Here is a 26,104-nt window from a genome sequence, read left to right as displayed (position 1 = left end):
CCCTGTCTCCTCTTTTGCTCTATAATCTTTCCCTCTGGCTGCTCGACAAGTCTGCAAAGCAAACACACCCTCCCGGCATCAATTAGGCTCTGGTGCTTTTTTTATTACTCACTGGGGGTTGTGTTAAAAAATAAAGTGTGGAGCAAGTTTGCCACTCACACCTTTGGTGGAAACACCAGTGTTATTATTGGCAGTGGTTCTGTCTGTCTTTTTCTCATTTCTCATTGTTTATGGCTGTCAAGACACAAATATTAAAACATTTTGTGTTTTACTTCTTGATTCAATGTTCTGCGTGGTAACAAAATGTGTCTTGATTAGCTGAGGTAGGTAACTAGACTGACTGGATATTGAATCATATTATAAACATTTTGAACTGATACCACCATGACAGTCAGGGTTTCAGGGTGTGTAGTGGTGTGTCTCTGTATCTGTGTTTGAATATTTTGTCGCTAGGACCACTCTTTTTCGTCCATCTCTCTGGAACGTGTCTTCTACCCAGGAGGCATACAACTCCAATAACAGTAATTCTTGCATTTCTTATTACCGTTTTGGATAATGGAAATAAAGATTTGTTACGACATTGCCCACCCCTGTTGAATCAGCCTGCCTACAGTGTGTCCTCTTGACAAAAGTTAAGGCACGTGAAATCCCATTTAACACATTGAGATGAGGGACGGAAAGAGGAAGAGCTGGTAAAGATTGAGTAGTAAAGGGACAGGAGAGAATGCAAGGTGGGGAAAAAGAAAGGAGAAAGACAGTAATGAAAGGAAGAGAAGAAAGAAGTAGGAAAGGATGCTATGAGAGTACCTGGGTGAGAGTTTCCAAATCCCGCTAGGTACAATAATGATTCTGCTGCTGATGTATTTGTGGGATACCCATTTTCATACTGTGTCCTTACCAATTTTTTTAACTATCTATGTATTTCTCTGCATTCCTCTCCTTCATCTCCCAGTTGCCCTCTGCTACAGTTTGACCTGATTCTCTTCTTGTCTGACTGGTGGAATATCTTCCTTCCTAACTTCTCTTTTCTTGTCCTTTTTTTGCACTAAGTTTGGGGAAAGTAAGTTGTATGTTTACTGTTTGTGTATGAACAGCTTATATGCTCAAGTGTGCTTTCAAACGCTTCCTTGACTACCCAGAGTTTCTCATTGTCCATTGCAAACTGACGTGCATGGCCATCTTTGGAATGCCACTATATTGGTATTTACTTAATTATTATTGTTATAGGGACAGGTATATAGCATTATCCAATTCCACATACTGTACCACAGCATTTAAAGCCTGAAACCATTTCCAATACCAGTCCCTTGACGGGCATTTAGGATACACAAAAACTCAATGATAAAATAAACAATGATACCTTAGATCAGGGGTTGGCAACCTTCTCCTCCGGAGCCGCATGCGGCTCTTCAGCCCCTCTTTTGCGGCTCCCTGAGTCTACATCCACACTAATACGTTTTAAACGATCTCCGTCCACACGGCGTTTCAGCATCGTTTTCTAAATGATCTCCGTCCAGACTTAAACGCCTGAAATCGAATATCATGTGACTATTCACTTATACTGGGCATGCGGGTGGGTGCCGGTGTAAACAGGAAGTGGATTGGTTGCTCAAAGCCGCTAACGTGACTTCAGATGGCCGCTCTGTAGGTCTGATAACGCCGCTGGACACGCTGCTCGCTAATCACTCCAATAACAGCTGCTTCCTCCGCAGAAATGCAAACTTTAACTAGACAACAGCTGCTAGTAAAGACAACAAGGTCAGTAATACCTGACCTTAAATAAAAATGTTTTAATATTTTGTCAACTAAAATGTGCTACACATCCTATTACGCCTGTCAAGAGCCTTTCCCTGCAGGTGGCTAATCATGATTTTCAGACTCCCGCCCTCGGTAAACTATCAATGGATAAATCCAAAAAAGAAAAGTCACGGAGGAAAATAGAAAGTTTAATTCTGCGTGGACGTATTAATTTGCTTTCACTGCCAACGATACTGGCTTACCTGTATGCTTGATATGTGCAAAAAATGTAATGTTCCAGAACAAACACACAGCATTTGCTGAAATGTATCACGCTGTAGATGAGCGAAAAAGAGCGATTTCTCAACTGCTGCAGCAAACTGAGCAAGTTTTTTTCTCCTCTTCATAAGAGGTTGATATTGTTATAACAGGTAAAATTACAATAAAATGTCAAGAATTGTCTTTATTCTTCTTCATAAATACAACAAACTATAGTTTTTGTGTATATAATATAACTATATATAAAACTTTATAAGCTGTGATATCAAATAGCTTTTGCGGCTCCAGACAAATTTTATTTGGTGGAAAATAGGGCAAAGTGGCTCTTTGGATAGTAAAGGTTGCCGACCCCTGCCTTAGACTGACCAAACAACTCAATGACAAGCACCAGATCATTCATGACTACATCTCTGATTTTAAGGTTATGTGGCTCAGGAGTTCTACATATTGATCCCTCCAACAGAAGAAGACATCTGTCTAAATGAGGATTTCTAAAAGAGGATTTGACAGATCCTGATAGATGCACCCTGTGTTACTGAGCCAGGATGCCAGACAGGTATCCTCATGTCGCTGAGCACTGTAGGAGCCTGGTTATTCAGGTTTATTGACCCTAACCCCTTTTCTACCACTACTGTTGGCTATCTAATAAAGGCACTGAATGCCCCAAAAGAGAAAAATCATAAGAAGAATAACAAAGTATGCTCATTCACTCCAAAAGAAAGGCAATAACTAAAAGTACTGTCCATGTCCCTTTACTCTAATTTAACTTTGAACATAATAATAATAAATAGGGCAGTTATTCTGCAGCACAAATCCCATAGGCATACAGCCACAATTCATAGAGAAAGGAACAAATAAAGATAAAATTACAACAATTTAAAGGATTTAAGGGGATCTATTGGTAGAAATCTAATAGTTGTATTTAGAACTATGTTTTTATTAGTGTATATCACCTCAATCTAAGAATTTTGTTTCCCTTACCTTAGAATGAGCCATTCATATCTACATAGCGAGTGAGTCCTCTTCACATAGTCTGCCATGTTGCACCGCCATGTTTCTACAGTAGCCTAGAATGGACAAACCAAATCTGGCTCGAACTAGAGCATTTCACTTTTACGTTACCTGAAGGCCACTGTAGTTTCAAGACGTGTTTGGAAAGGGCGGGATGAGCGGAGGAGTGATCAGTTGATTGCAATCTGCAGCCTCACCACTAGATGCCTTGAAATGCTACACACTGGTCCTTAAATAAAGACCCGCAGTTTTCATGCATCAATTGTGTTTCATGTCAAAAGCCAATGGCAAATTTACGACTGAGCATGAAGAATGATTTTTGATCATTTTTATGGAATTTTTTTAATCTATTTGTTGTGTTATAGTTTTTATGGAGCACCCACAACTACTGCACTCAGTCCCACTATCTCCTCACATTTGATTTGTAGCACATCATCAGACCTACGTAGCACCCCAGTCTGGCAACGTAGCTCTCCAGTGGAAGATAGACATGATGTTGCAGTTCCATCCCACTCTCCGGCCTCTGAGCTGTTCTCGGAGCCAAACCCATGGAGCCACAGTCTGTCATTTCCCCCTGCAAAACCCAATTATGCTCCTTCCAAGCCAAAACCAATGAGCTGAAGAGCTCTGCAAGGCCAGAGACGGTTCAGAATGCTTGTGGAAATGATGAGGTTGTGTGTGTGTGTGTGTGTGTGTGTGTCAGAGAGTGCATTAGCCGACTTGCACACGTGGTGGTTTGACTGAAATCTCATTTCCCGCTGCCCACCCCTCATCTACAAACACCCCTAGGATTGGCAGATCTGATGCTGGGTTGCCAGATCTGAAGTCCAATGAGGTCACGGTAATGCATACTGGCGCCCCGTCCAGAGCCCTGCAGATCTCATTCACCCCTACTGGACCTTATTGCATAAGGATTCCATGGACATTGTAAAACTCTGTGGTGTCTAATGTGTGTAGCAGACACCCCCCCTCCACCAACTTCTACACCACATGCATGCACGCTCTCTACCTCCTGTAGTTACTCCACTGCATGGTCTGCATTGCCTTATGATCCCTTGGCTGCCATTCAGTAGCATGATGGGATATGAGAGATGAGGGAGTTCACCGTACATGTGGCCTGCATTACTCCAGGCATGCTTTCCAGGCTGAAGCAATGAGCTGCTTAATTATGTAATAAGGGATCCACCCATGTGTTCTGATCACGGTAAGGACCTAACATTCCACCGGCCCTGTTAGACACGGCAGTGTACAGATTGAACTCCCTCACTTTGTCTAATGTGAACAGTAGCCTCATTAGCTAACACTGTACTATCTTGTGTTTTCCAGGTGATGAGAGAGGTGTGTGTGAATGGGAGTGTAGACTTGGATAGAGCTGGATCTGGATCACCAGTTCACAAACCCGAACTGGAAAAGGTAAACACAATTCCTATCTTTCCACCATGCTGTCCAAACTTATGTACATTCTGGTGTATCTGGACCCAAACACCACACTGTCATAAGAGGACTGTTTTTACAGATTAACAAGTCCAACACAGTTTCGGTTCAGAATAGTTCTAAATCAAGACCTTTAGTCTGTTTTCTCAGCCAACAGAAAGGTATTCCAGATCTCAACTGATTCTTTGATTGTTCGTTATTTATGACTTTACCTTTTTTTTATTTACAATTGGAATTTTTAAGATAAAGCAGCAGAAAGTGATGCATTGACCACTTGGGGGCAGCAGAACAAGCTGTAATCACAACATTGACATATTTAAGGTTGATATAGTGAACATACTTAAACAGTTTACACATCAAGCTGACACAGTGTAGATTTTTATTTTTTATTTTTTTTATTTTGCACAATTCAAACAATAAAATTTTAAATAATCAAACATAACAGAGATAATATCACAGTGCAGGAAGAGACAGAAAGCCAACTGGGCTTATTTGAAGCCTCCACCTATATAATATTAAAATTTTACAAAATAACAAAGATAAAATTAAATATGCATAAGACATTACATTACAACAAAACAAAGAAAGAAAGAAAGAAAAGATAAAGAAAAGTGTAACATTAGCATTCATTTGGATTCAAGTTTGTGTCCACCTCATGAATCTAAGTCCAATATTCACTCTCCTATTAGCTCTGGTTTGGTCTCCACCTGAGAAAACTGAGGGGGCTGACAGTGATCATTCTTTGAGGGTTTGTCACTATAAGTGACTCTTTTTATATTAGTCATCGGATTAATTGACAATATATGACAATATGGATCAGTGCAGCTTAAGGTATAACTTATATCACAAGTAATGAAAGTGAAACCAAAATAGAATCAATAAAGGATTAAAAATAATTCAGATTTGATAAGAGGACTTGATGCAAGATTCAGATTTTTTAAAAAGCTATCAAATCCCAACACGATTGTGTACCGTGTGTCCCAGTAAAGGACTGTTAATTCTTGTCAACCTGGGAGGAAATAGAGGATTTGTTTTTCTTGTCTCATCTTCCTCACATGTCAATGATGGCTTAATTGGATCTTGTTGTACTAGACAAACAAACAAATCTGCAAATATACCTTATTCGCATAAGGGCCTCTTTTCTTGCCATGATTGAACACAATCACACCGGGAAGGAAAAGCTGTTTGCCAAATACGACTTCATTCTGTTTGGCACAAGAGGGAAATTGCGTTATTGGTTTTCATTTGGAGAAAAGCAGGTAACATAACACTGGAGACATACTGTACCCAGCACATGTGTGTGCCTTCATGAAGGCGATAACTTCCTACCTGTTTATCCTCTCAGCTCACTGGCAGTAAAAGTCACTGTGTCCAACGTTCCACCGTTTATTATAGATGAGGCAATGAGACTTTGACTATGTCATTTTTGCAAAGACTGTGTGTTTAGGGATGGAAAATTTGGCTCTTTAATGACAAACTGCTCCCAACTTGACACAGCAAACACCAGCCCGATTATTCATCTATACCATTTTGCAGATGCTTTTAAGGATTTGTACAATATAGTTAGACAGCTGTGTGCGTAATTGACTATGTCAACTTGTGTTTTTTTTCTGTATAAAGAAGTATAGTTTTGTTAACTTTGTACATTCTTGTGCCTCCATTCTTCTTCCTCTGTATGGTCTCCCTAACTGCCAGAAGGCCTCGTGTGACAGACCGAGCTCCGATGGTGAAGCCACTCATGAGAACGGACAAAGCGACTGCAAGGACCAAGGTGAGTCCACAGCAGCAATAACTACACAATCTGTAACATTTTCTGGGAAATAAACATTCAATTTTCATTGAATGTATAGCCCAATATCACAAATCACAAATTTCCCACAGAGGGCTTTACAATCTGTACAACATACGATGTCTGATCCTTGGACCCTCACATTGGAGATGGAAAAACATCTGTTGCAAACAGATGAGTGAATCATTTCCATCCTGTTCATGAGTGCGTTTTAGTTTTTGTGGTGAACACAAAATGTCTGGAAGGAGTGTCCTGGGAAAACCCCTCTCTAGTGCATAGGAAATGATGATTTCTGGTTCATTAAAATCAAAAGAAGAAGAAGAACTGGGAAGTTAAAATGAGCAACAATAGCAACCATAGAGGAGGTACCATGTAGAGGCAACAGGAGAGATGTCAGTATGCCAACCACACTGTTGTATTGACACTTAAGTGAATGGCATTAAAATATATTGTTTCCTGCAGTGTTTTTATAGCAGAGGCAGTCTGTCCCGCCTGAAATTAAGGCTGCCTCAACTACCATCAGAAAATGAGAGAGTAACAGCTAATCTTGTGCTTTGGGCCACAGCTAAACAATCCAAATTCCAGGTCCACTAGCTTTTTCCAAAGCTTTCAACTATCTCAATTAGCAATTTCCAGAGCTACCGCTAGCCGTCGCTGCAGCTGGCAGCTTTTTTTACCTGCCACATGTGTGTAGGGTTGCCAACGTTCACAAGTAACAATACAGAACGGCTGCAGATGGACATTGGCGGGTTGTTTTTTTTAAATGTGTTTTGTTTAGAAGGCCAAAAGTAACTTGTGTTTGATTGTGTGATAACTTGTGTTTGATCGGCTCCTGAACTCCCCATCATAAAACACTGCAATCACACAGTGCTGTGTTTTAAATACCATTAATGTGAGCCCTAAAGTACAAGACTGATAGTTAAGATAAATGAGGGGTAGGACATTATCAATATTGTTGTTTCTTTACTTAGTGAAAGGGTGTGTGACAGTGCTTAACAAAAGCAAACTGAACCAGAGAGCCGACACTGTGTGAAGACAGAAACTGAACACGAACAAAAATATGAACAACATGCAGGATTTCATTGAGAAACGGAGCAACAAAGAAGCAAAATGTTGTCTCTGGAGATTAACTAATGTTCAATGCTCCTTAAAATGTTGTGAAGAGAAACTGTTTTGATTGTTTTGTGTCTAATTAATTGCCATGGCAACGATTTTTAGTTTTTTCATGTTTTAAGAAAATAAAGGTTTCTAAAAATCAAAACAAATCTCTCTTTCTCTCTCTCTCTCTCAGCAAAAGGAAAGAAGAACTCAAAGTCTGAGCAGAAGACTGGGACGGTGGGGAAGGGAGCAGGGAAGAAGATCACTAAAATCATCGGGCTGGGTAAAAAGAAGCCGTCCACAGATGAGCAGAACTCCTCAGCAGAAGAAGAAGTACCCTCATGTGGTGAGAAAAAGACATTAAAGTTAATATCCTAAAGATCTTGTGTGTCATCCGACCGAGTCTGACAGTCAAAGTGTTTCTACATGTTCCCAATGACTAAAGTCAGAGCTGAACTCCACTGAAGATGTTTTGGGTGTCTTTGAAGGCTAAATGCAATTAATTACATAAATGGGGATAATGATACGCACTTTCAGACAGTCTCTCCTCACAAGCATTCTTGGTGGGAGTACAACATTTCAAGCAGAGATTCCCAAACCCTGGGCCGTGGACCAGCAGCAGGTCTCTGAATATGTGCTGCTATGCATAAACAGCTGAATAAGAATGATATCACTTTAGTTATTACTTTGAACTTGGCGGAGTCTGTTCTGCACTTTTCCTTCATAACTCCCTGACTCACCAACAACAACATACTGATTTTGAATTAGAATAGTTCACCACATGAAGTTTGTGTGAAGACAGAGTGATCTATCTGTGTAACCACTATGAAAAACAGATATAAACCATTTCTGTTTAGCTTGGTTTAAATATGTTTATGTGCTCTCTCTCTCTCTCTCTCTCTCGCTGTGTCTCTGTAGTTCTTTGTGTGTCTCTGTGTGTGTCTCTGTGTGTATCTCTGTGTCTCTATGTGTCTCTTTGTGTGTGTCTCTGTGTGTATCTCTGCGTCTCTGTGTCTCTTTGTGTGTCTCTTTGTGTGTCTCTGTGTCTCTGTCTGTGTCTCTGTGTGTGTCTTTGTGTCTCTCTGTGTGTGTGTCTTTGTGTCTCTCAGTGTGTCTCTGTGTATCTCTGCGTCTCTCTGTGTCTCTGTGTGTGTCTCTGTGTCTCTTTGTGTGTGTCTCTGTGTCTCTGTCTGTGTCTCTGTGTGTGTGTCTTTGTGTCTCTCTGTGTGTGTGTCTTTGTGTCTCTCTGTGTGTGTGTATTTGTGTCTCTCTGTGTGCATCTCTGCGTCTCTCTGTGTCTCTTTGTGTGTGTCTCTGTGTGTATCTCTGCGTCTCTGTGTCTCTGTCTGTGTCTCTGTGTGTGTGTCTTTGTGTCTCTCTGTGTGTGTCTTTGTGTCTCTCTGTGTGCATCTCTGCGTCTCTCTGTGTCTCCGTGTCTCTCTGTGTCTCTTTGTGTGTGTCTCTGTGTGTATCTCTGCGTCTCTGTCTCTCTGTGTGTCTCCGTGTCTCTCTTTGTGTGTCTCTGTGTGTATCTTTGCATCTCTTTGTGTCTCTCTGTGTCTCCGTGTCTCTCTATGTCTCTCTATGTCTCTCTATGTGTCTCTGTGTGTCTCCGTGTCTCTCTGTGTGTGTCTCCGTGTCTCTCAATGTGTCTCTTTGTCTCTCTGTATGTGTCCCTGTGTCTCTCTGTGTGTCTCTCTGTGTCTCTGTGTGTGTCTGTGTGTATCTCTGCGTCTCTGTGTGTGTCTCCGTGTCTTTCTGTATGTCTCTTTGTGTGTGTCTCTGTGTGTATCTCTGCGTCTCTCTGTGTCTCTCTGTCTCTGTGTGTGTCTCCGTGTCTCTCTTTGTGTGTCTCTGTGTGTATCTTTGCGTCTCTTTGTGTCTCTTTGCGTCTCTTTGTGTCTCTCTGTGTATCTCTGTGTCTCTCTGTGTGTGTGTCTCTCCGTGTCTCTCTATGTGTCTCTGTGTGTCTCCGTGTCTCTCTGTGTGTCTCTGTGTGTATCTCTGCATCTCTCTGTGTCTCTGTGTGTGTCTCCGTGTCTCTCTGTGTGTCTCTTTGTGTGTCTCTCTGTGTCTCTTTGTATGTCTGTGTTTATCTCTGTGTCTCTGTGTCCCTCAGACACATCTCAAGGCTTATTGTGTGTTGGAATAATAAATAGAAAGCTATATAAGCATTTCTTCTTTTTATATTGGCTTTTTTCAAATGGAGATCTTTATTCCACCGTCTTCTGTCTTCCATTTCATTTTCAGTATGTGCATGCATAATTTTCCTGAAAGTTACTGCATGGGTACAAAATTTGCTTCCCATGTGAGAAAGGTGGGCCAGTAAAAAATACATCCGACCGCTGCTGGTAAAAAACAAAGTCAGCGTAGTTTGTTCTGACTTTATTTTTCTGACTGTATGCACTTTATCGACAGGCTACCTGAACGTGTTGTCCAATAACCGTTGGAGGGAGCGCTGGTGCCGCCTGAAAGACAACCAGCTGCTCCTCCATAAGGACCGTGACGACCTGAAGAGCCACATCGCCTCACTGCCCCTTAGAGGCTGCGAGGTCAGCCCCGGCCTCGATCACAAACACCCCTTTGCCTTCCGCCTGCTTCGTAACGGCCAGGAGGTCGCTGTGCTGGAGGTGAGCTGCAAATTATCTTTTTGATTCTGTACATGGGGATACGTGTATCCCTGTGTTAAGATCGGCTACTAAAACTCCACTGTCAAACATTAAACGGTAGGGAATATGTTAAAGCACAGTAACACAGGTACAAGCAAACACTGCTCATCATGTTTTCCTCCTTATTCATGGAGTTCCTCTCATGTGGTAAAACGTCTCCTCCACCCACCAGTGACATGTGTCTGTGTTTTTGATGTTGTTGGTGTATATGAACTTCCTCCGTTTACCATTTAGTTGGTTTTGATTCTATTTCCTCACATAGTCTGCACGGCATCCTCTGCTAGACATTTGCTTGTGTTTCTTTTTCATGTAAAACTATATCATTACTAAGCATTTGATGGATATCAATGCTGGTCTCCATCTTCTTAGCTGCAGTCAGGCCTGCCAGCCAGACTTTGCAGTTGTCCATGAGGGAAAGGCGGGAACCATAGAACAGTGATTCTCAACTGGTGGCTCGCGACCCACTTCGCAGGCCTTTGCCTGACAAAAAAAAAAGGGAATTATGCAGCGGAATTTTTTATGCAGCGGAATTATTCACTTGTTGTGCAGGAAAAACACCGACCAATGCGTTGTGAATCACATCACGTGATGCAGCTCAGCCAATCAAATACGGGCATTCTGACAAGTTTCCTGACTCGAGTGAGATGTACACACACCGTGACACACGGGGGAGAGACGTGGAAAGAGATAGCAGAGCAGGACAATTAGAATGTGAGTTGTGAAAGTGAAATTACAGGACTATCTCCAGAAGAGAAAAATGGCTAGAGAGACCAGAGTCTTTAATCAACACTGGACAGACTTGTATAGGTGAATTCTTCCCATGGGCAGCTTAAAAACATGATGTCTCATATGGAGCAAACGTACCCACTCACATCTGAAATGAAGACACAGAAAATAAACCCAAGAGCCCAATATGATCAGAATCCTAACACATTAATTCACTGTCCAACAATGATGTTAACAGAGAGGAATATAGCTGAAACAAGTGGTTTAATAACCACACACACTAATTTCTCTTTTTAGAAGATGAGAAAAATATAATATTGTGGCTTTTTCACTTCACCCTGAATGAACTGAATTTAAAGCCGCAGGCTAATTCAGGGCAATTCATTTTTCAAAAAAGCTTTCTGTTATGTAATTTATTCTTTAATCCAGCCATTATTTTACTTGAAATGAGAAGAACATTTATTTATGTATTTCTATGTATTATTTATAATCCATCCAGTTAAATTTGAAAACTGAGAATAATAATTGTTAAAATATAATTGATGTGTACTTTCTTTATTTGATTTGACAGTTGTCTACTACACAGAGACGTTACTACTGCTAGACCTCTTGAATATATATATATATATATATTTATATGAATATATATGAATATATATATATATATATATATATATATATATATGAATATATATATTCATATATATATATATATATATATATGAATATATATATTCATATATATATATGAATATATATATTCATATATATATATATATGAATATATATATGAATATATATGAATATATATATATATATATATATATATATGAATATATATATATATATATATATATATATATATATATGAATATATATATATATATATGAATATATATATATATATATGAATATATATATATGCATATATATATATATATATGCATATATATATATATATATGAATATATATATATATATATGAATATATATATATATATATGCATATATATATATATATATATATGCATATATATATATATATATGCATATATATATATATATATGCATATATATATATATATATATATGAATATATATATATGAATATATATATATATATATGTATATATGAATATATATATATGAATATATATATATGTATATATGAATATATATATATGAATATATATATATATGTATATATGAATATATATATATATGAATATATATATATATGTATATATGAATATATATATATATGAATATATATATATATGTATATATGAATATATATATATATATATATATGAATATATATATATATATATATATATATATATATATATATATATATATATATATATATATATATATGAATATATATATATGAATATATATATATATATATATATATATATATGTATATATATATATATATATATATATATATATATATATATATATATATATGTATATATATATATATATATATATATATATATATATATATATATATATATATATATATATATATATATATATATATGAATATATATATATATATATATATATATATATATATATATGAATATATATATATATATATATGAATATATATATATATATATATATATATATATATATATATATGAATATATATATATGAATATATATATATGAATATATATATATATATATATGAATACACCCATTCCAGCACAATACACACCCATTATAAAGTCAGAAAAGGGCTGAAAAATCATAAAAGTTCAATTGCTGCAGTTCACAAAGTGTAAAATATATCAAGAAGCTGAATCCTGTGGCAATAGCTCAGGGTTTTGTCAACATTTTAAAGTTGAAATGGTGTCTGTAGCTGACATTAAGAGGATTTGAACATTTTCTCCATTGAAATCCCATTCAAAATAAAAATTGCAAAAAGCTTAATAATTCATAAAGCAGAAGATGCTTAACAGCATTCCAACAATAAAGATTCAACGCTTGATTGCAGTTGTTGCTGCTAAGGGTGGCCCAACCAGTTATTAGGTTTAGGGGGCAATCACTTTTTCACACAGGGCCATGTAGGTTTGGATTTTTTTTTTTTTCTTAATAATAAAAACCTTCATTTAAAAACTGCATTTTCTGTTTACTTGTGTTATCTTTGTCTAATATTTAAATTAGTTTGATGATCTGAAACATTTAAGTGTGACAAACATGCAAAAAGATAAGAAATCAGGAAGGGGGCAAACACTTTTTCACACAACTGTATATATATATATATATATATATATATATGGCACTAAACAGTGCAAGTTAGATATTATTGTAATGTTCCGGACCTTTGCACGAGGAGACTTTCTCAATCTGGACCTTTTGGAAATGTACTTGAATACCCCTGGTATAGAAGGACACCCACACAGTTTGTTTTCATGCTAATTGGGCACGGTGAAATGCAAGTATGACACCGACTACATGAGATATGGATTTTCTTACATTGAGGACAAAAGAGGGCAAAAACCTCAGTGTGTTTCGTGCAGCGAGCTTCTGGCACAAGAAAGCATGAAGCCGTCAATACTGAAGCGGCATTTGTTGGATCAATCCGCAGAGGATGAACTGAAAACTATACCTCTGTCAAATGACACTATAAGTAGGCAAATTGAAGACATGTCAGATGACATCAAACAACAGACCACAGCTCGAATTAAGGCCAGTGGTCATTTTGCATTACAAATGGACGAATCTACAGACATAACAAACAAAGCAGTTTTACTCATTTACGTGAAACATGTGTGGGACGGGGACTTACAGGAACAAGTTCTCTGCACAAGAGAGCTCCCTACACTACGACTGCAGAGGACATTTTCAGCTCAGGTTCAAACTGCACCATCTTTACATTAAATACATTTGAGAAGTTGAACATTTGGGTCGCGGCTTGTCATTAAGGGGTGATAGTGGGTCCCACAGCCAGACTAGTTGAGAACCACTGATATAGAAGATGAACAGCGGGGTCAAAAAGAGCACTTCATTTGAAGAAATTATAATAATGTATCACTTAGCATTAATGATGAAGAAGAAGCAGCACTGGATTTCATTTGGCCAACACCTGAGACTCTGTTGTTCCTCCAGGCCTCCTCCTCTGAGGAGATGGGTCGCTGGTTGGGGATTTTATTGGCTGAGACCGGCTCCACCACCGACCCTGCCACTCTGCACTACGACTACATCGACGTGGAGACCACCGCCAATGTCATCCAGCTGGCCAAGCAGTCCTTCTGGTGAGGGACACACACATTTCATCTAGTGATGAAAACACCAACCTGACAAGTACTTTTTGTAATCAGATAGTAAACCTTTTCTTTTTTTTACATTGAGTCATTTTCATTGTGAATGTTGCAGTTGTGTAAAATTTGATGTTAGCGCTGTATATTCAGCCCTTACTGCTGTTGTTGATCCATTTACAGTGTATTTTACAGACCAGTGTGTGAGTACTGAGATGTGTCAGATTATAGAAGGTGGATTCTTTTGAATGAATCTTGATGTCTTCTCATCACAGTTTCACCAGTAAGCGTGCTGTCTCTCCTAACCCGTACCTGGACAACCCCGTCAATGGCTATGCCTGCCCCACTGGAGTGGCTCTGCACTATGACGATGTCCCCATTAATGGAATGGTAAGAATACAGCTGCTCTGAGGCGATGCACATACACAACGGAAGATAAAGCAAGACATAGCAACAATAGTGGAAAAAACGACTGTGTAGCAATAAATGTGCTACATTAAGCAACACTAACATAAATATGTTATCGTGGGATTAACTGGCATATGTCTGTATAAGTAGTTACCATAGTTAGGATGATTGGTAGCCTCTATTTTACTGTGGTATTTTTATCTCGGATGTTTTTGGTATTGTTTGATTTATCTTGACCAGTATGAATCTTAATGTGACAACAATGTCACATCATTAATGAAACCATTATGTGTTGACATATTTACGTTACGATTATGTACAGGTTAGTTCCAGGTGGTGGAAGTGGTTTGATGACATAAATCAGGGAAAAAGAGCAGAGGTGCTACATCACGCAACAAATGCCACAGTCTTCTTCTATGTAGACGAGTCCCGTCAGGAGCTGATGGAGCTCAGCTCACAGTGACAGTGACAGTGACATTGCATTTTCGCTTCACAGTAATTAATCAGAGCAGCATGTCGCCATGTTGTGAAAACAGAAAGAGGTTTTATGTGTTGGGGAAAAGTAGAGTTAAAAGGCAGAGACAGTCATAGACGCAGCTGCCAGTCTAACCATCCTTCAGTTTGATAATCACCTGAAAAGTTCAGATTAAAGAAAAGTTAGCACGACCCCTCGAGTCACACTGGCCACATTTAAGGGAAATAATCCAGTTTGAAATATGCAGGAATATTCCTCTGTGGTCCACCACTAGTATGATTTATTACACGTTATATGACACCTTTAGTCTATATTGCAATGACACTTATTATGGCAAAGTAGTGTAACTAACTTTATCATCTTTCTCTCCTATTATGTACTATGTCTCTCTCCTCTCTTCTCCTCTCCTCTCCTCCCTTTCTGTTTCCGGTGAGCGTGAGTGTGACGGTGGATGTGCGATGGTGGATGTGCGAGTGGCGCTGAGTTTGAATTGTTTTCTGTCCCTGATCTCCGGGTCTTTAACTGTGTTTCAACATCTGTTTATGTGCATGTTCAGGTAAGTCTCTTTAACTGTTTTACTGGTTTGTATGTTGAGTGATCGGTGCTTTTGTCGAGGTGTTTTCAGGAGGAATGGCGTCCTCCGAGACGCCACCTCTGTCTCTCCGGCAGGGAGTGAGGATAGTCCCACCGGATAATAGCGTCACCGTAGAGGAGGTTTTGTTGGCTGTCGGTGAGCAGGTAGGACACGATAAACTCTCCTTTGCATCAAGAATGAACAAAGCAGTGGTTGTGTTCCTGAAAGAAGAGCCTCGTGTCTACCATCTGATTGAGAGCGGTGTGTTCATCAGGGACACATTTGTGCAGGTCTCCTGACAGAGGTCAGCTCCTTCCACGCGGATCACCGTGTCCGGTGTTCCGCCGTTTATCCCGAACGAGTCGTTAGAGAATGAACTCCGGAGGTTTCAGAAATTTGCTAGTGGATAAAAAACAGTGAGTTTGGGATGTAAAGATCCTAAACTGAAGCACATTCAGTCCCTAAGGCGGCAGGTGTTCATGTTTCTGGACTAACCGACTCAAACACTGGAGGTGTCCTTTAGAGTGAAGCACGGTGACGGCTCCTACATGGTGTATGCCAGCTCAGGACGGGCTCAAATGTTTCGAGTGTGGAGATGTGGGACACAAACGCATAGAAAGCAGGCCGGCTCTGCTGTGATCGAACCTACGGCTGACGGACCTGTGATCGAACCTACGGCTGGCGGACCTGTGATCGTACCTACGGCTGGCGGACCTGTGATCGTACCTACGACTGACGGACCTGTGATCGTACCTACGGCTGACGGACCTGTGATCGTACCTACGGCTGACGGACCTGTGATCGAACCTACGGCTGGCGGACCTGTGATCGTACCTACGGCTGGCGGACCTGTGATCGTACCTACGGCTGGCGGACCTGTGATCGTACCTACGGCTGGCGGACCTGGGGCGGGCCCGTGGCTGACGGGTGCGGTGGAAGATTGCGGTATTGCGTGTGCAGCGGCTAGTGCCGCTGGCTCACAGTTAAAAAAACAAAGAAAAGGATGATAAAGAGCAGAGCCAAGCCGAGGAGCAACAGGCTGCTGTTGCAGAGAACAGCAGCTCTCAGACTGTAACTGAACCCCAGCCAGCAGAAAATGTGAAGGAATCAGCCTCCACAAGTGTTAGAAGCAGAAATGAAGAACACAGTGTGTCTAATAGTCAGGTGTCATGTGGAGAGGACATGGATTATGACTCTGAGTCAGACATAGAATCCGTTAGTGGAACCCCCGGTTTACTTCAGTGACACAACCAAATTCATCAAACAGTTGACATACTTACAAAACTGGTCGGCTTCAACCTTTTGGATGAAATGAAGTGCTTTCGCCTAAAAAAACATATCACTCTTCTTCGAAAAGCACAAAAGGGTAAAATTGTTAAAAAGACTAAAAAGTAAATGATCATATATCTCAGTGTTTTTTTCTCTGTACTGTACTCTGTTTCTCTTCTCTGACCCCCCAATGCAAAGCCTCAAAATAGGGTCGTTAAACATTAACGGTGGAAGAGATCGCCAAAAACAGACTTTAATGTCTGAAGTCTCGACTCAAAAAAAGGTCTTTTACAAACGCTTCTGGAATGCCCTTGGACATGACTTACATAGTGTTCTTTTGAAGTGTTTCAGAACAGGATCTCTTCTTCTCTCCTGTCAGTGAGCGGTGCTTTCCCTGCTGCTGGACAACCTGGAGTTAGTGGTACATTCAGACCAAACCTATTGGGTACCTGACAGGACAATTATGGACAACATTTTCCTAATGAGAGACACTTTGGATTTGTGCAGGAAAAATAATGTAAACTTTGGTGTGTCATTGGACCAGGAGAAAGTCTTTGACAGGGTGGATCACTCTTATTTGTTTTCTGCACTTAGGGCTTTTGGTTTTGGTGATGGTTTTCTGGCTTGGGTTGGATTATTGTACAGTAGTGCTCACTGTATGGTGAAGACGGGGGCAGGGCTGAGTCGACCAATCGATGTACATCGAGGGATAAGACAGGGTTGTCCTATTTCAGGTCAGCTTAGCTATTGAGCCCTTCCTCTTTGCTGTGATACCCGGAGCTCTTTCACCAGAGATGAGCTCATAAACATCAGGGGAACAACTCCAGCGGACTTACTTCCAACTTTTCTGTTAACTTCTGTGGAATTACTGGACATTCTCGTCAAAGGTGCGCTCACCTTAGCCCATGCAGTGAGACGCCGTAGGAGAGGGAAACGGGCCAGCGCGCTTGTGCGTCTCCGCACACATGGATTTCGCACACCGCTGCCAGGCATATTTCTCTCCAACGTCCGCTCACTGTGGTAGAAACTGGACGAACTTCAGCTACTGGTGGGGAAAGACAGAGACTTTTCTTCATCCTCCGTTTTGTGCTTCACTGAGACCTGGCTCTGTGGATCGATACCCGACTCCGCGTTCCAGCTGGCCGGCTTCCAGCTGTTCAGAGCTGACCGCGACTCGGAGCTCTCCGGCAAATCGAAGGGTGAAGGAATCTGTTTCTACTCCAACAATGGCTGGTGCAACGACGTGACAGTGATTCTGCAGCACTGTTCTCCTGATCTGGAATCTTTCATCATAAACTGCAAACCCTTTTACTCCCCCCGTGAGTTCGCTTCATTCATACTGGTCAGTGTTTACATGCCGCCGCAGGGTAACGTGCAGGAGACACAGCGGACACTCGCCGAACAGATATGGTGTGTGGAGCGGACCAACCTGGACTCTTTAGTTATTGTCCTTAGTGACTTTAACAAAGGAAACCTTAATCATGAACTCCCTGAATACAGACAGTTTATTAAATGCTCAACCAGAGAGGAGAACATTCTAGATCACTGTTACACCACAATCAGCGGGGCCTATCACGCCGTCCCTCTTGCTGCACTGGCACTCTCTGACCACGTCATGGTCCATCTGATTCCTGCATACAGGCAGAAATTAAAGCTCTGTAAACCTGTGGCGAGGAAATTCAAGCAGTGGACCAGTGAAGCTATGGAAGATCTTCAGGCGTGCTTAGACTGTACAGACTGGGATGTTTTCAGGACTGCTACCAACAGTCTGGATGAGGCTGTGACGTCATACATCAACTTCTGTGAGGACAGCTGTGTTCCAACAAGCACCAGGGTGAGTTATAACAACGACAAACCCTGGTTTACAGCAGAACTCAGACAGCTAAGGCTGCACAAGGAACAGGCATTTAGGAGTGGGGAGAGGGACTTGCATAAAGAGGCAAAATACAGGTTAAGCAAGCGGTGAGAGATGCTAAACGACTGTACTCTGAGAAACTGCAACACCAGCTCTCAGCAAGTGACTCTGCTCCTGTCTGGAGAGGTCTCAGACAGATCACCAACTACAAGCCAAAAGCCCCCCACTCCATGAACAACTAATGCCTGGCAGACAAGCTGAATGAGTTCTACTGTAGATTTGAAAGACAATGGGACAGCCCTGACTCCATCCCCCACAGCTCCATCAACCAGCCCCAGACCACCAGCCCCCCTCCCCCAGCTCAGCAGGGGCTCATGCGTCTGTACCACCCAGACTGCAGCGCATCATTCGCTCTGCTGAGAGGGTGATTGGCTGCAATCTGCCGTCCCTCCAGGACAGGAAAGATTTTAGCCGACCCCTCTCACCCTGGACATGAACTGTTTGTGCCCCTTCCATCTGGCAGGAGGCTGAGGTCCATCAGGACCAAGACCTCACGCCACATGAACAGTTTCTTCCCGTCGGCAGTCGGGCTCATTAATAAAGCTTGGGACCCCCACTGACTCTGTCATCCCCAGGACAATTTCCTACTGGTCACTCCCCTGCACATCCCTATGTTTCTTTATTTAAAGACACTCAACACTTTTAACATCATCTTCATCATACTTGTTTATAATACTGTTATCTGTTTGTTTAATATGTTTCTATTTCTTAATGTTTAATGTTATTGTTTAAAGTTTATTTTTGTTTTTTTTATAGTTTATATAATAAAAGATCGATACTTGGCGTCCGTGTATCGATACAATATCGCCACGCAAAATATCGCGATTCTATGCTGTATCGATTTTTTCTCCCACCCCTATGGGACAGTGGAGGGACCAGGCAGCGCCTAGTCTGCCTGGTGGACTGGAGTGGGGCAAAGAAGGACTGATAGTCCTGGGAGGTTTTTTGGGCACCGAGGGCTTTCGAGCAAAGAACTGGGAGGGAGTGAGGGAGAAAGTGTGCACTCGGATTTCTAAATGGAAATGGTTGCTACCCCAGTTGTCGTATAGGGGAAGAGTTCTGGTTGCCAATAACTTAGTTGCATCGACTCTGTGGCACAGACTCATCGCTCTGACAACACCGAGAGGCCTGATTGAGGACATCCAGAGATCCATCGTAGACTTTTTCTGGTCTGGCAAGCACTGGGTCCGGGCAACAACTCTGTACCTGCCTGTTGATGAAGGGGGACACGGACTGATTGACATCCAGTCCAAAATTGCCTCTTTTCGACTCCGGACAGCTCAAGGACTGCTCTATGACTGTGGCCCAAGCTGGCTCGACACAGCTTGACTGCTGCTGAGGAGAGCTGGGTGGTTGGGCTATGACAAGCAGCTGTTCCTCCTGGACTGTTCCAAGCTGGGCCATCTGATGAGGATGACGGCGACATCGATGGGACGCCCTGAAAGACAACAGCAGCAACACCTCAGTCCGGCTGATCAACAGAGTGGAGGAAGTTTGTCCATACCCCAGAGAGAGTTTGCTGCAAACCGAACTCTGTGTGACCAGTGGTATGACTGCTTTGAGTACTGCTTCCCTTCTCTGTCCATCACCCCCTCTGTGGGGGAGTGGCAGGAAGGAGGAAGTCAGCTGCTCACCTTCACAACCCCGCACCTGGAAAAGTTCCAGGACGTGGGAAAAAAAGCCGTCTGCCACACCCGCGTCAAGGTTGTCAACTTGCGCTCTTTGGCAGGGATGAAGGAGTCGAGGTGGACTGAGTTCTTTGGTCCAGATATTTCCCCGAAAGGCAGCTGGCGGTTGAAAAGCGGACAGCAGACCTCCAGTGGAGGGTTGTACACTGGGCAATAGCTACAAACAGGTACAGAGCGCACCTTGATCCGGAGCTGGGCGAGGGGTGTTTATTCTGTTCCCAGAGTGAACGCTGAACTGTTTGTTCAGTGTCCTCGGCTGTCAGCACTGTTTGAACTTTTAAAAAGGTGGTTCCAGGGTCTTGGGGATGTTTTTACGTTTGTTTTGTTTGTCTTTGGTCCCAAATACTCTGTTAAGAGAAAAACAGTTCACACGTTGGTGAACTTTTTGTCCAGTACGGCTAAGTTGGCCATTTGGTTAACACGCAGGAAACGGGCTCAGAGTACCGGCAGTGTGGAGCTGGTACCGGTTCTGAAGGGACTGCTAAAGGCCAGACTAAGGGTGGAACACACTTATTACAAAATGATGGACAATGTGACGGCCTTCAGACGCATTTGGGCTGTTGGGGGGGGTTTTATGCTCCGTTGGAGAGGAGGGAGAGCTGATTGTTCATCATAAGTTAAAAATGTTTCTGTGTTTGGATGAGTTGATTTATTTATTTTTTTGAATTGATGACGTGACATTGATCTGGTGTCTCCTGGATCAATAAAAGGAATTTAAAAACCAAAAAACCTCTCTTCTCTTCTCCTCTCCCGTCCCCTCCCCTCCTCTCCTCTCCCCTCTCCTGTCTTCTCTCTGCTTGCTTGCATGCTTTAACCCAAGGACCCGGAGATGCAGTACTCCAGTCCCAACACAAGGGGGTGCCAACTGAAAGAGGAGGTGCTCTATGAGAATGCTGACCTCTATGAGAACATGCCCTCGTCCAAGCTGGACACTCGCTATCCTCCCAAGCCTTCCTCTTCTTCTACTTCCTCTTCCTCCACCTCTACCAGTCACTACAAAACCCCTGTTTCTAAATTCTCCTCTAAGTTCCTGGCTGCTGATACTAAAACTAAAGCTACTGCTCAGGTGACTAACACTCTGCTCCTTAATCACTGTTTTCCTGTTCTACTCTTGACATTCAAACTTTTTTAATAATAATTTATCAGTCTATAACTCTTTGTCCAGTGTTTTTCCTTTGTCAACATCTAATGTATAATTTAAAGTTAACGATCAGATAGCCTTATTTTTGTGTTACTCATGTGAAAATAACTACCACACACTTGACCTCGTTTTTTTTAGTCTTCTAAGCAAGAAGTTTTCTTTGTATGACCTTTTCTGTGTGCTTTTATTCTGATGGAAGCACTGAAATATTAGGACTTGACTTGACATTACATTGCAAATATGACCAGAAGTCAAGGTCACTGTCACTGCTATAACTATGAAAATAGAACAGAGAACATATAGTTAGATACGTTGTAACCCATGGCTCTCGGCCTGATGGGGAATGAGCATCTGGGGAAAGGGGCTTTATTTCTGGGGTTCTGGTGTAGTGCAGTGGATATCCAGGCCAAGACTTCCTTCACCATGCACTGCTCATTACTTTCCGATTAGCAGCTTGAGATGTGAGACTGGAGTTGGAATCAGGGACAACGTGTAGAACTGGATTGTTTCACAAGTAGCAAGTTTACAATCTGATTTTAAACCAATAAAAAGTGTGTCTCCCAGGGAATTGTTAGACTTGGTGTAAGGGCTTTGTTAACACTCAGCACAAATTCTGTGTTTTGTTATCTGCTACTTTCTGAAGAGCCCCAATGCAGCACTTCATTTTGTTTTACTTTATCTCGATATACCTCTCTCACCGTGTGTTGGTGAAGTTTGGCTCCATTCAAAGCTGCATTCAGCTGCTTGAAAAGGCGACTGACAAACACAAACCTCTCTTCATACACAGACAAGAACAGCAGCATATAGCTGATGGGTCTATCACAGACCTGGCATTGTACGGCCCCCGGGTCATACCCAGCCCTTTGGCTGTCGCAGACCGGCCCGCGGGACGTCAATGGGAGATTAGGAATAAAATGTAAATAAGTGTACAAATAAGTGTACATCATGCACGATTTATTTTGAAGGCGACTGTTGCTGTGTTTATATTTTATATCTCAATTTACGTACATTGGTACATTCGTGGATGTGTGCGAGCAGGAGCGTCACTGCAATCCCAATAATGGCAGTGTCGGCAGCCGGAATTCAGGCGTAATTCATCCCCCGTCTCAGCCATGTTGGCAACCGGACTCGACCCGACGTGTTTCTTCCGGCCTCAGAGCTTACGCCGGAGCTGGGCCAGGTCATTTGGGCTACCTGGGATGTGTTGGTGATGCAGAGCGGACACGGACATCTGAGGCTTTGTAGCTAAGCTGCTAAAGCAACATGCTCAGAAGATGTTGGTTCTCTTTGGATCTACCAACATATGTGAACAAACATTCTCTGTGATGAAGTTTAACAATCCAGATCCAGATCCTCTCTCACTGAAGATCACCTGTCAGCTGTCCTTCACATCTCACCTCACACATTCAACCTGATTTCAGAGCACTCGTTCAAGCCAAACACACACTAGATTTCTCGCAAAAACAGAAAGTGAGGACATTGGACTACAAACAATAGTAATACAAGTACTAATTTTGCAGAAACATGATCCTTGTCAGTGTTTGACTATTATATATGAATATTACAAATGTATATTTGTTTGGATCATTATTCCTGCTGCAGATGTTTACGGTGGAGCTCATTTTAACTCCTTTGTACTCTGTTGTTCAGTTTGGGTAGTTAGGAAGGGTTTGAGAAATTATAATGTGCAAAGTAACTAGTAACTAAAGCTGCCAGACAAATGTAGTGGAGTAAAAAGTGCAATATTTCCCTCTGAGATGTAGTGGAGTGGAAGTACAAAGTTGAATAAAATGGAAATACTCAAGTAAAGTACCTTGAATTTGTACATAAGTACAGTACTTAGGCTTAGTTACATTCCACCAGTGATCATACTATTTAATCTTACCACTCACAGCTTATCAAAACCATACAATTTACTGCTTCATAAAGAAGTGGAATAATATTGAGCAGGATTGAGTTCAGTCTATTGGTCTAGCCCTCCACAACAGTCCCTGTTTCTCATGTGGCCCCTTGGGAAAAAGAATTGCCCACCCCTGGTCTATCATGTTTAAAGGAACAGCTTATTCCATGGTCAGATTAGTGTTTGGGAGGCAACACAGAACCACAGACATCTTCAGGAGGCAAAGGAGAGAGGGGGAGGTTCCTCACTAAGTGCTCCAAGTATTATGAAATAAGAGAAGAATTTCTTCACAAAGCCAGCATCGTATGTCCAGAAATCGTCTGAAACACAAATCACCTTGAGAAAAAATCAGGAAAAAAGCTGTCTTGGCTCCGAAAGTCAGGCTTCATGTTGGTTTAATTTTGACGGATAGTCACATGTCGAAAGTGTGTCTAAAATGTTAGACACAACATAAAAAATATTTCCATATGATGGTGCAGCCATAAAAACATAGAGTATTGTTCATACACAATATATACAGTATGAGATACTGTCAGACATTTCTTTGAACTTCAAAGTCATGAGAGTTAAAAATGTTAAAAATATGAGAACAATAACTATTGATGAGAAACAATCCCTCTGCAGTTTACTGTGGGCTTCTACGACACATTATCACCTTATAAAGTTGTAGCAATATAACATGTCAGGAAATATTTGCTTCAGAGCAACATTCTCTTTCATGTGGTGTCATGTTTGTGTCCACCTGATGAATGTAATTTCAATATCCACTCTTCTTTTTGCTCCACAAACTCCTGAGAACAATATCTCTCTCTTAAACTGCTAAATGTTCACAAGCTCTTTACTAACTTTGTCTGCTGTTTGGTGCTGAGCAGGTAGCAAACACAGGCGGTTTATCACAGCTGGTTTACCAAAAACAGCTGGAGGCTGAACACCTCTGTAGAGCTGAGGGGAATTGCAGAGTTGTTACATACCTTTCATTACACTTAAACATTGTTTCCATTGTTAGTGGTAAAAATACAGATTATTGCAGCTTGAATGTTTTAAAATAAAGAGGAATGATGCTTAACACATTTTGTGAACACCAGAGCACCCTCACTATCACAGTGCATTCCTTCACTGAAATGTTGAATCTCCTGATTTACATCCACTGTGAAGAGGTGAAAGTGAGAGGTGATTGGCTGAGGGAAAAAGGAAATCCTGTTTATTATTCCTGCAGGAGCACTCTGGCTCAGTAGACAAGATGTTGATGTTGGCCACCCAAAGGGCCACCTCTCTTTCCCCTCAGCCTGTGAACCGTGTTCCTCCTCTGCTGCTGTTAGTAGTACTTTGATCATCACCGTGACGTGGCCTGAAATCAATCCTTTGGAAACATGCAATATGCAATATGCACTTTAGCTCCAGTTAAACACGTTCCAGTCCAGAGTTTTAGAGATGATACTGAAACATAACAACACTGAAATACTGAAAGTACTTCTGTTTTGACCAGATCTTTGTTTCTTTGTGTGTTGCGTGTAGTATGTGTACATCAGAGTACTGTTTGGACTGTTTGTGTGCGGTTATCCCACATAGTGTAATTCCCTCCTCTCCTCGACAGTGAGCGTCAGCTGTGTGTGTGTTTTATATTATACAGCCCTGTTCTGAGTGCCACCCTGCCTCTACGGCCACATGTGTTACGTGGAGCTCCAACACTTTGATGTGGGTGCTGTGTGTGGCGTGGCCAAGGGGTGTTAACATCGCCTCCAAGACCACAAAGTACCGCTCCACTATAAGAAGTAGATCCTCATCCAACGAGGTGTTCAACAGACTGCAGGCAGTCTTGATGTTTGGAGTTTTTAACGATAGATCCCTGCCGCTAGGAGGAGTTGGGTTAGGAGGATATTTTTATTCTTATTATGTTTTTTCAAAGTTTCCTGCTGTCTCCTTTTCAGCAAGACAAACCCACTGACCCACGTTTCATTACAATCAAGGACATTCTGCAGACATTTTATGGACCTGTCTCACTTTTTAATAAGTATTATTATACAATCAGCTGTTGAATATAATGTGCTTTAGCAATATGAACATAGTTGCTGAGATTATGTATCCGGCTATAGGAATGTTTATGTTATTAAATTACTGTGGAATGTAGAATTTGAGTTATACTCTGATACCTTTACCTTAGTCTGTAGCTCCATAATTTAAAGAAGATTTACTTTAATAAAAAAGCAAGACACATGTGAAATATGAATATTGACCCCATATTCTTCGGGTGTGCACAATTTTCTTTAAGCTGGTATTTTGTCCATGTTGTGTTTTTAGCTTGTTGTACTGCCCCCAAGTGTTAAAAGAAATACATGACTGCAGCTTAAGGAACCCATCTTACATTTTAGAAAGAGAGAATAATTTAAATTCTTATTTAAATTAACTTTTATTCTAATAGCCTAATATTCTAAGGTTAAAGTTGATTATACAAGTACCAGCTTTTTAAAATATTTCCTAAATTCTTTCAGATTCAGAATTATGTTTTAAAAGTATGAGTGTGTGCACAAAAACTAAATTTGACTTAGATTTTAAGTTTCTCTGAATGTGCTTAAACACAGTTCCATTTATAGGCAGATAGAAACAAGCACAACAAGCTAAACAAACAGAACTACTATGTACATACAAGTTGGTGAAAAAATAGGTATATGCTGTATATAAATGTATATAAAAATAAACAATGAGCAAAAATATACCA

At 41.0% G+C, this 26,104-nt stretch overlaps 1 protein-coding gene across 1 annotated transcript in view; it reads left to right on the top strand.

The window, feature by feature from the left end:
* The window catches only part of afap1 (actin filament associated protein 1), a 71,736-nt gene that overhangs the window by 29,293 nt on the left and 16,339 nt on the right, over positions 1–26,104 (top strand). The window contains exons 6-12 of the mRNA XM_076086866.1: positions 4,354–4,440; positions 6,157–6,232; positions 7,542–7,694; positions 9,767–9,978; positions 13,870–14,015; positions 14,294–14,408; positions 21,168–21,413. Coding sequence (XP_075942981.1) covers positions 4,354–4,440; positions 6,157–6,232; positions 7,542–7,694; positions 9,767–9,978; positions 13,870–14,015; positions 14,294–14,408; positions 21,168–21,413 — 1,035 coding nt within the window. The remainder of the gene's footprint in view (positions 1–4,353; positions 4,441–6,156; positions 6,233–7,541; positions 7,695–9,766; positions 9,979–13,869; positions 14,016–14,293; positions 14,409–21,167; positions 21,414–26,104) is intronic.

Source organism: Anarhichas minor, unplaced genomic scaffold (assembly GCF_050575085.1).
Source record: "Anarhichas minor isolate MPS153535 unplaced genomic scaffold, ASM5057508v1 ptg000009l, whole genome shotgun sequence".
In the NCBI taxonomy this organism is placed as follows: domain Eukaryota; kingdom Metazoa; phylum Chordata; class Actinopteri; order Perciformes; family Anarhichadidae; genus Anarhichas; species Anarhichas minor.
The sequence above is the reverse complement of the archived record's forward strand: the minus strand, read 5'-3'. Positions and strand labels throughout refer to the sequence as shown.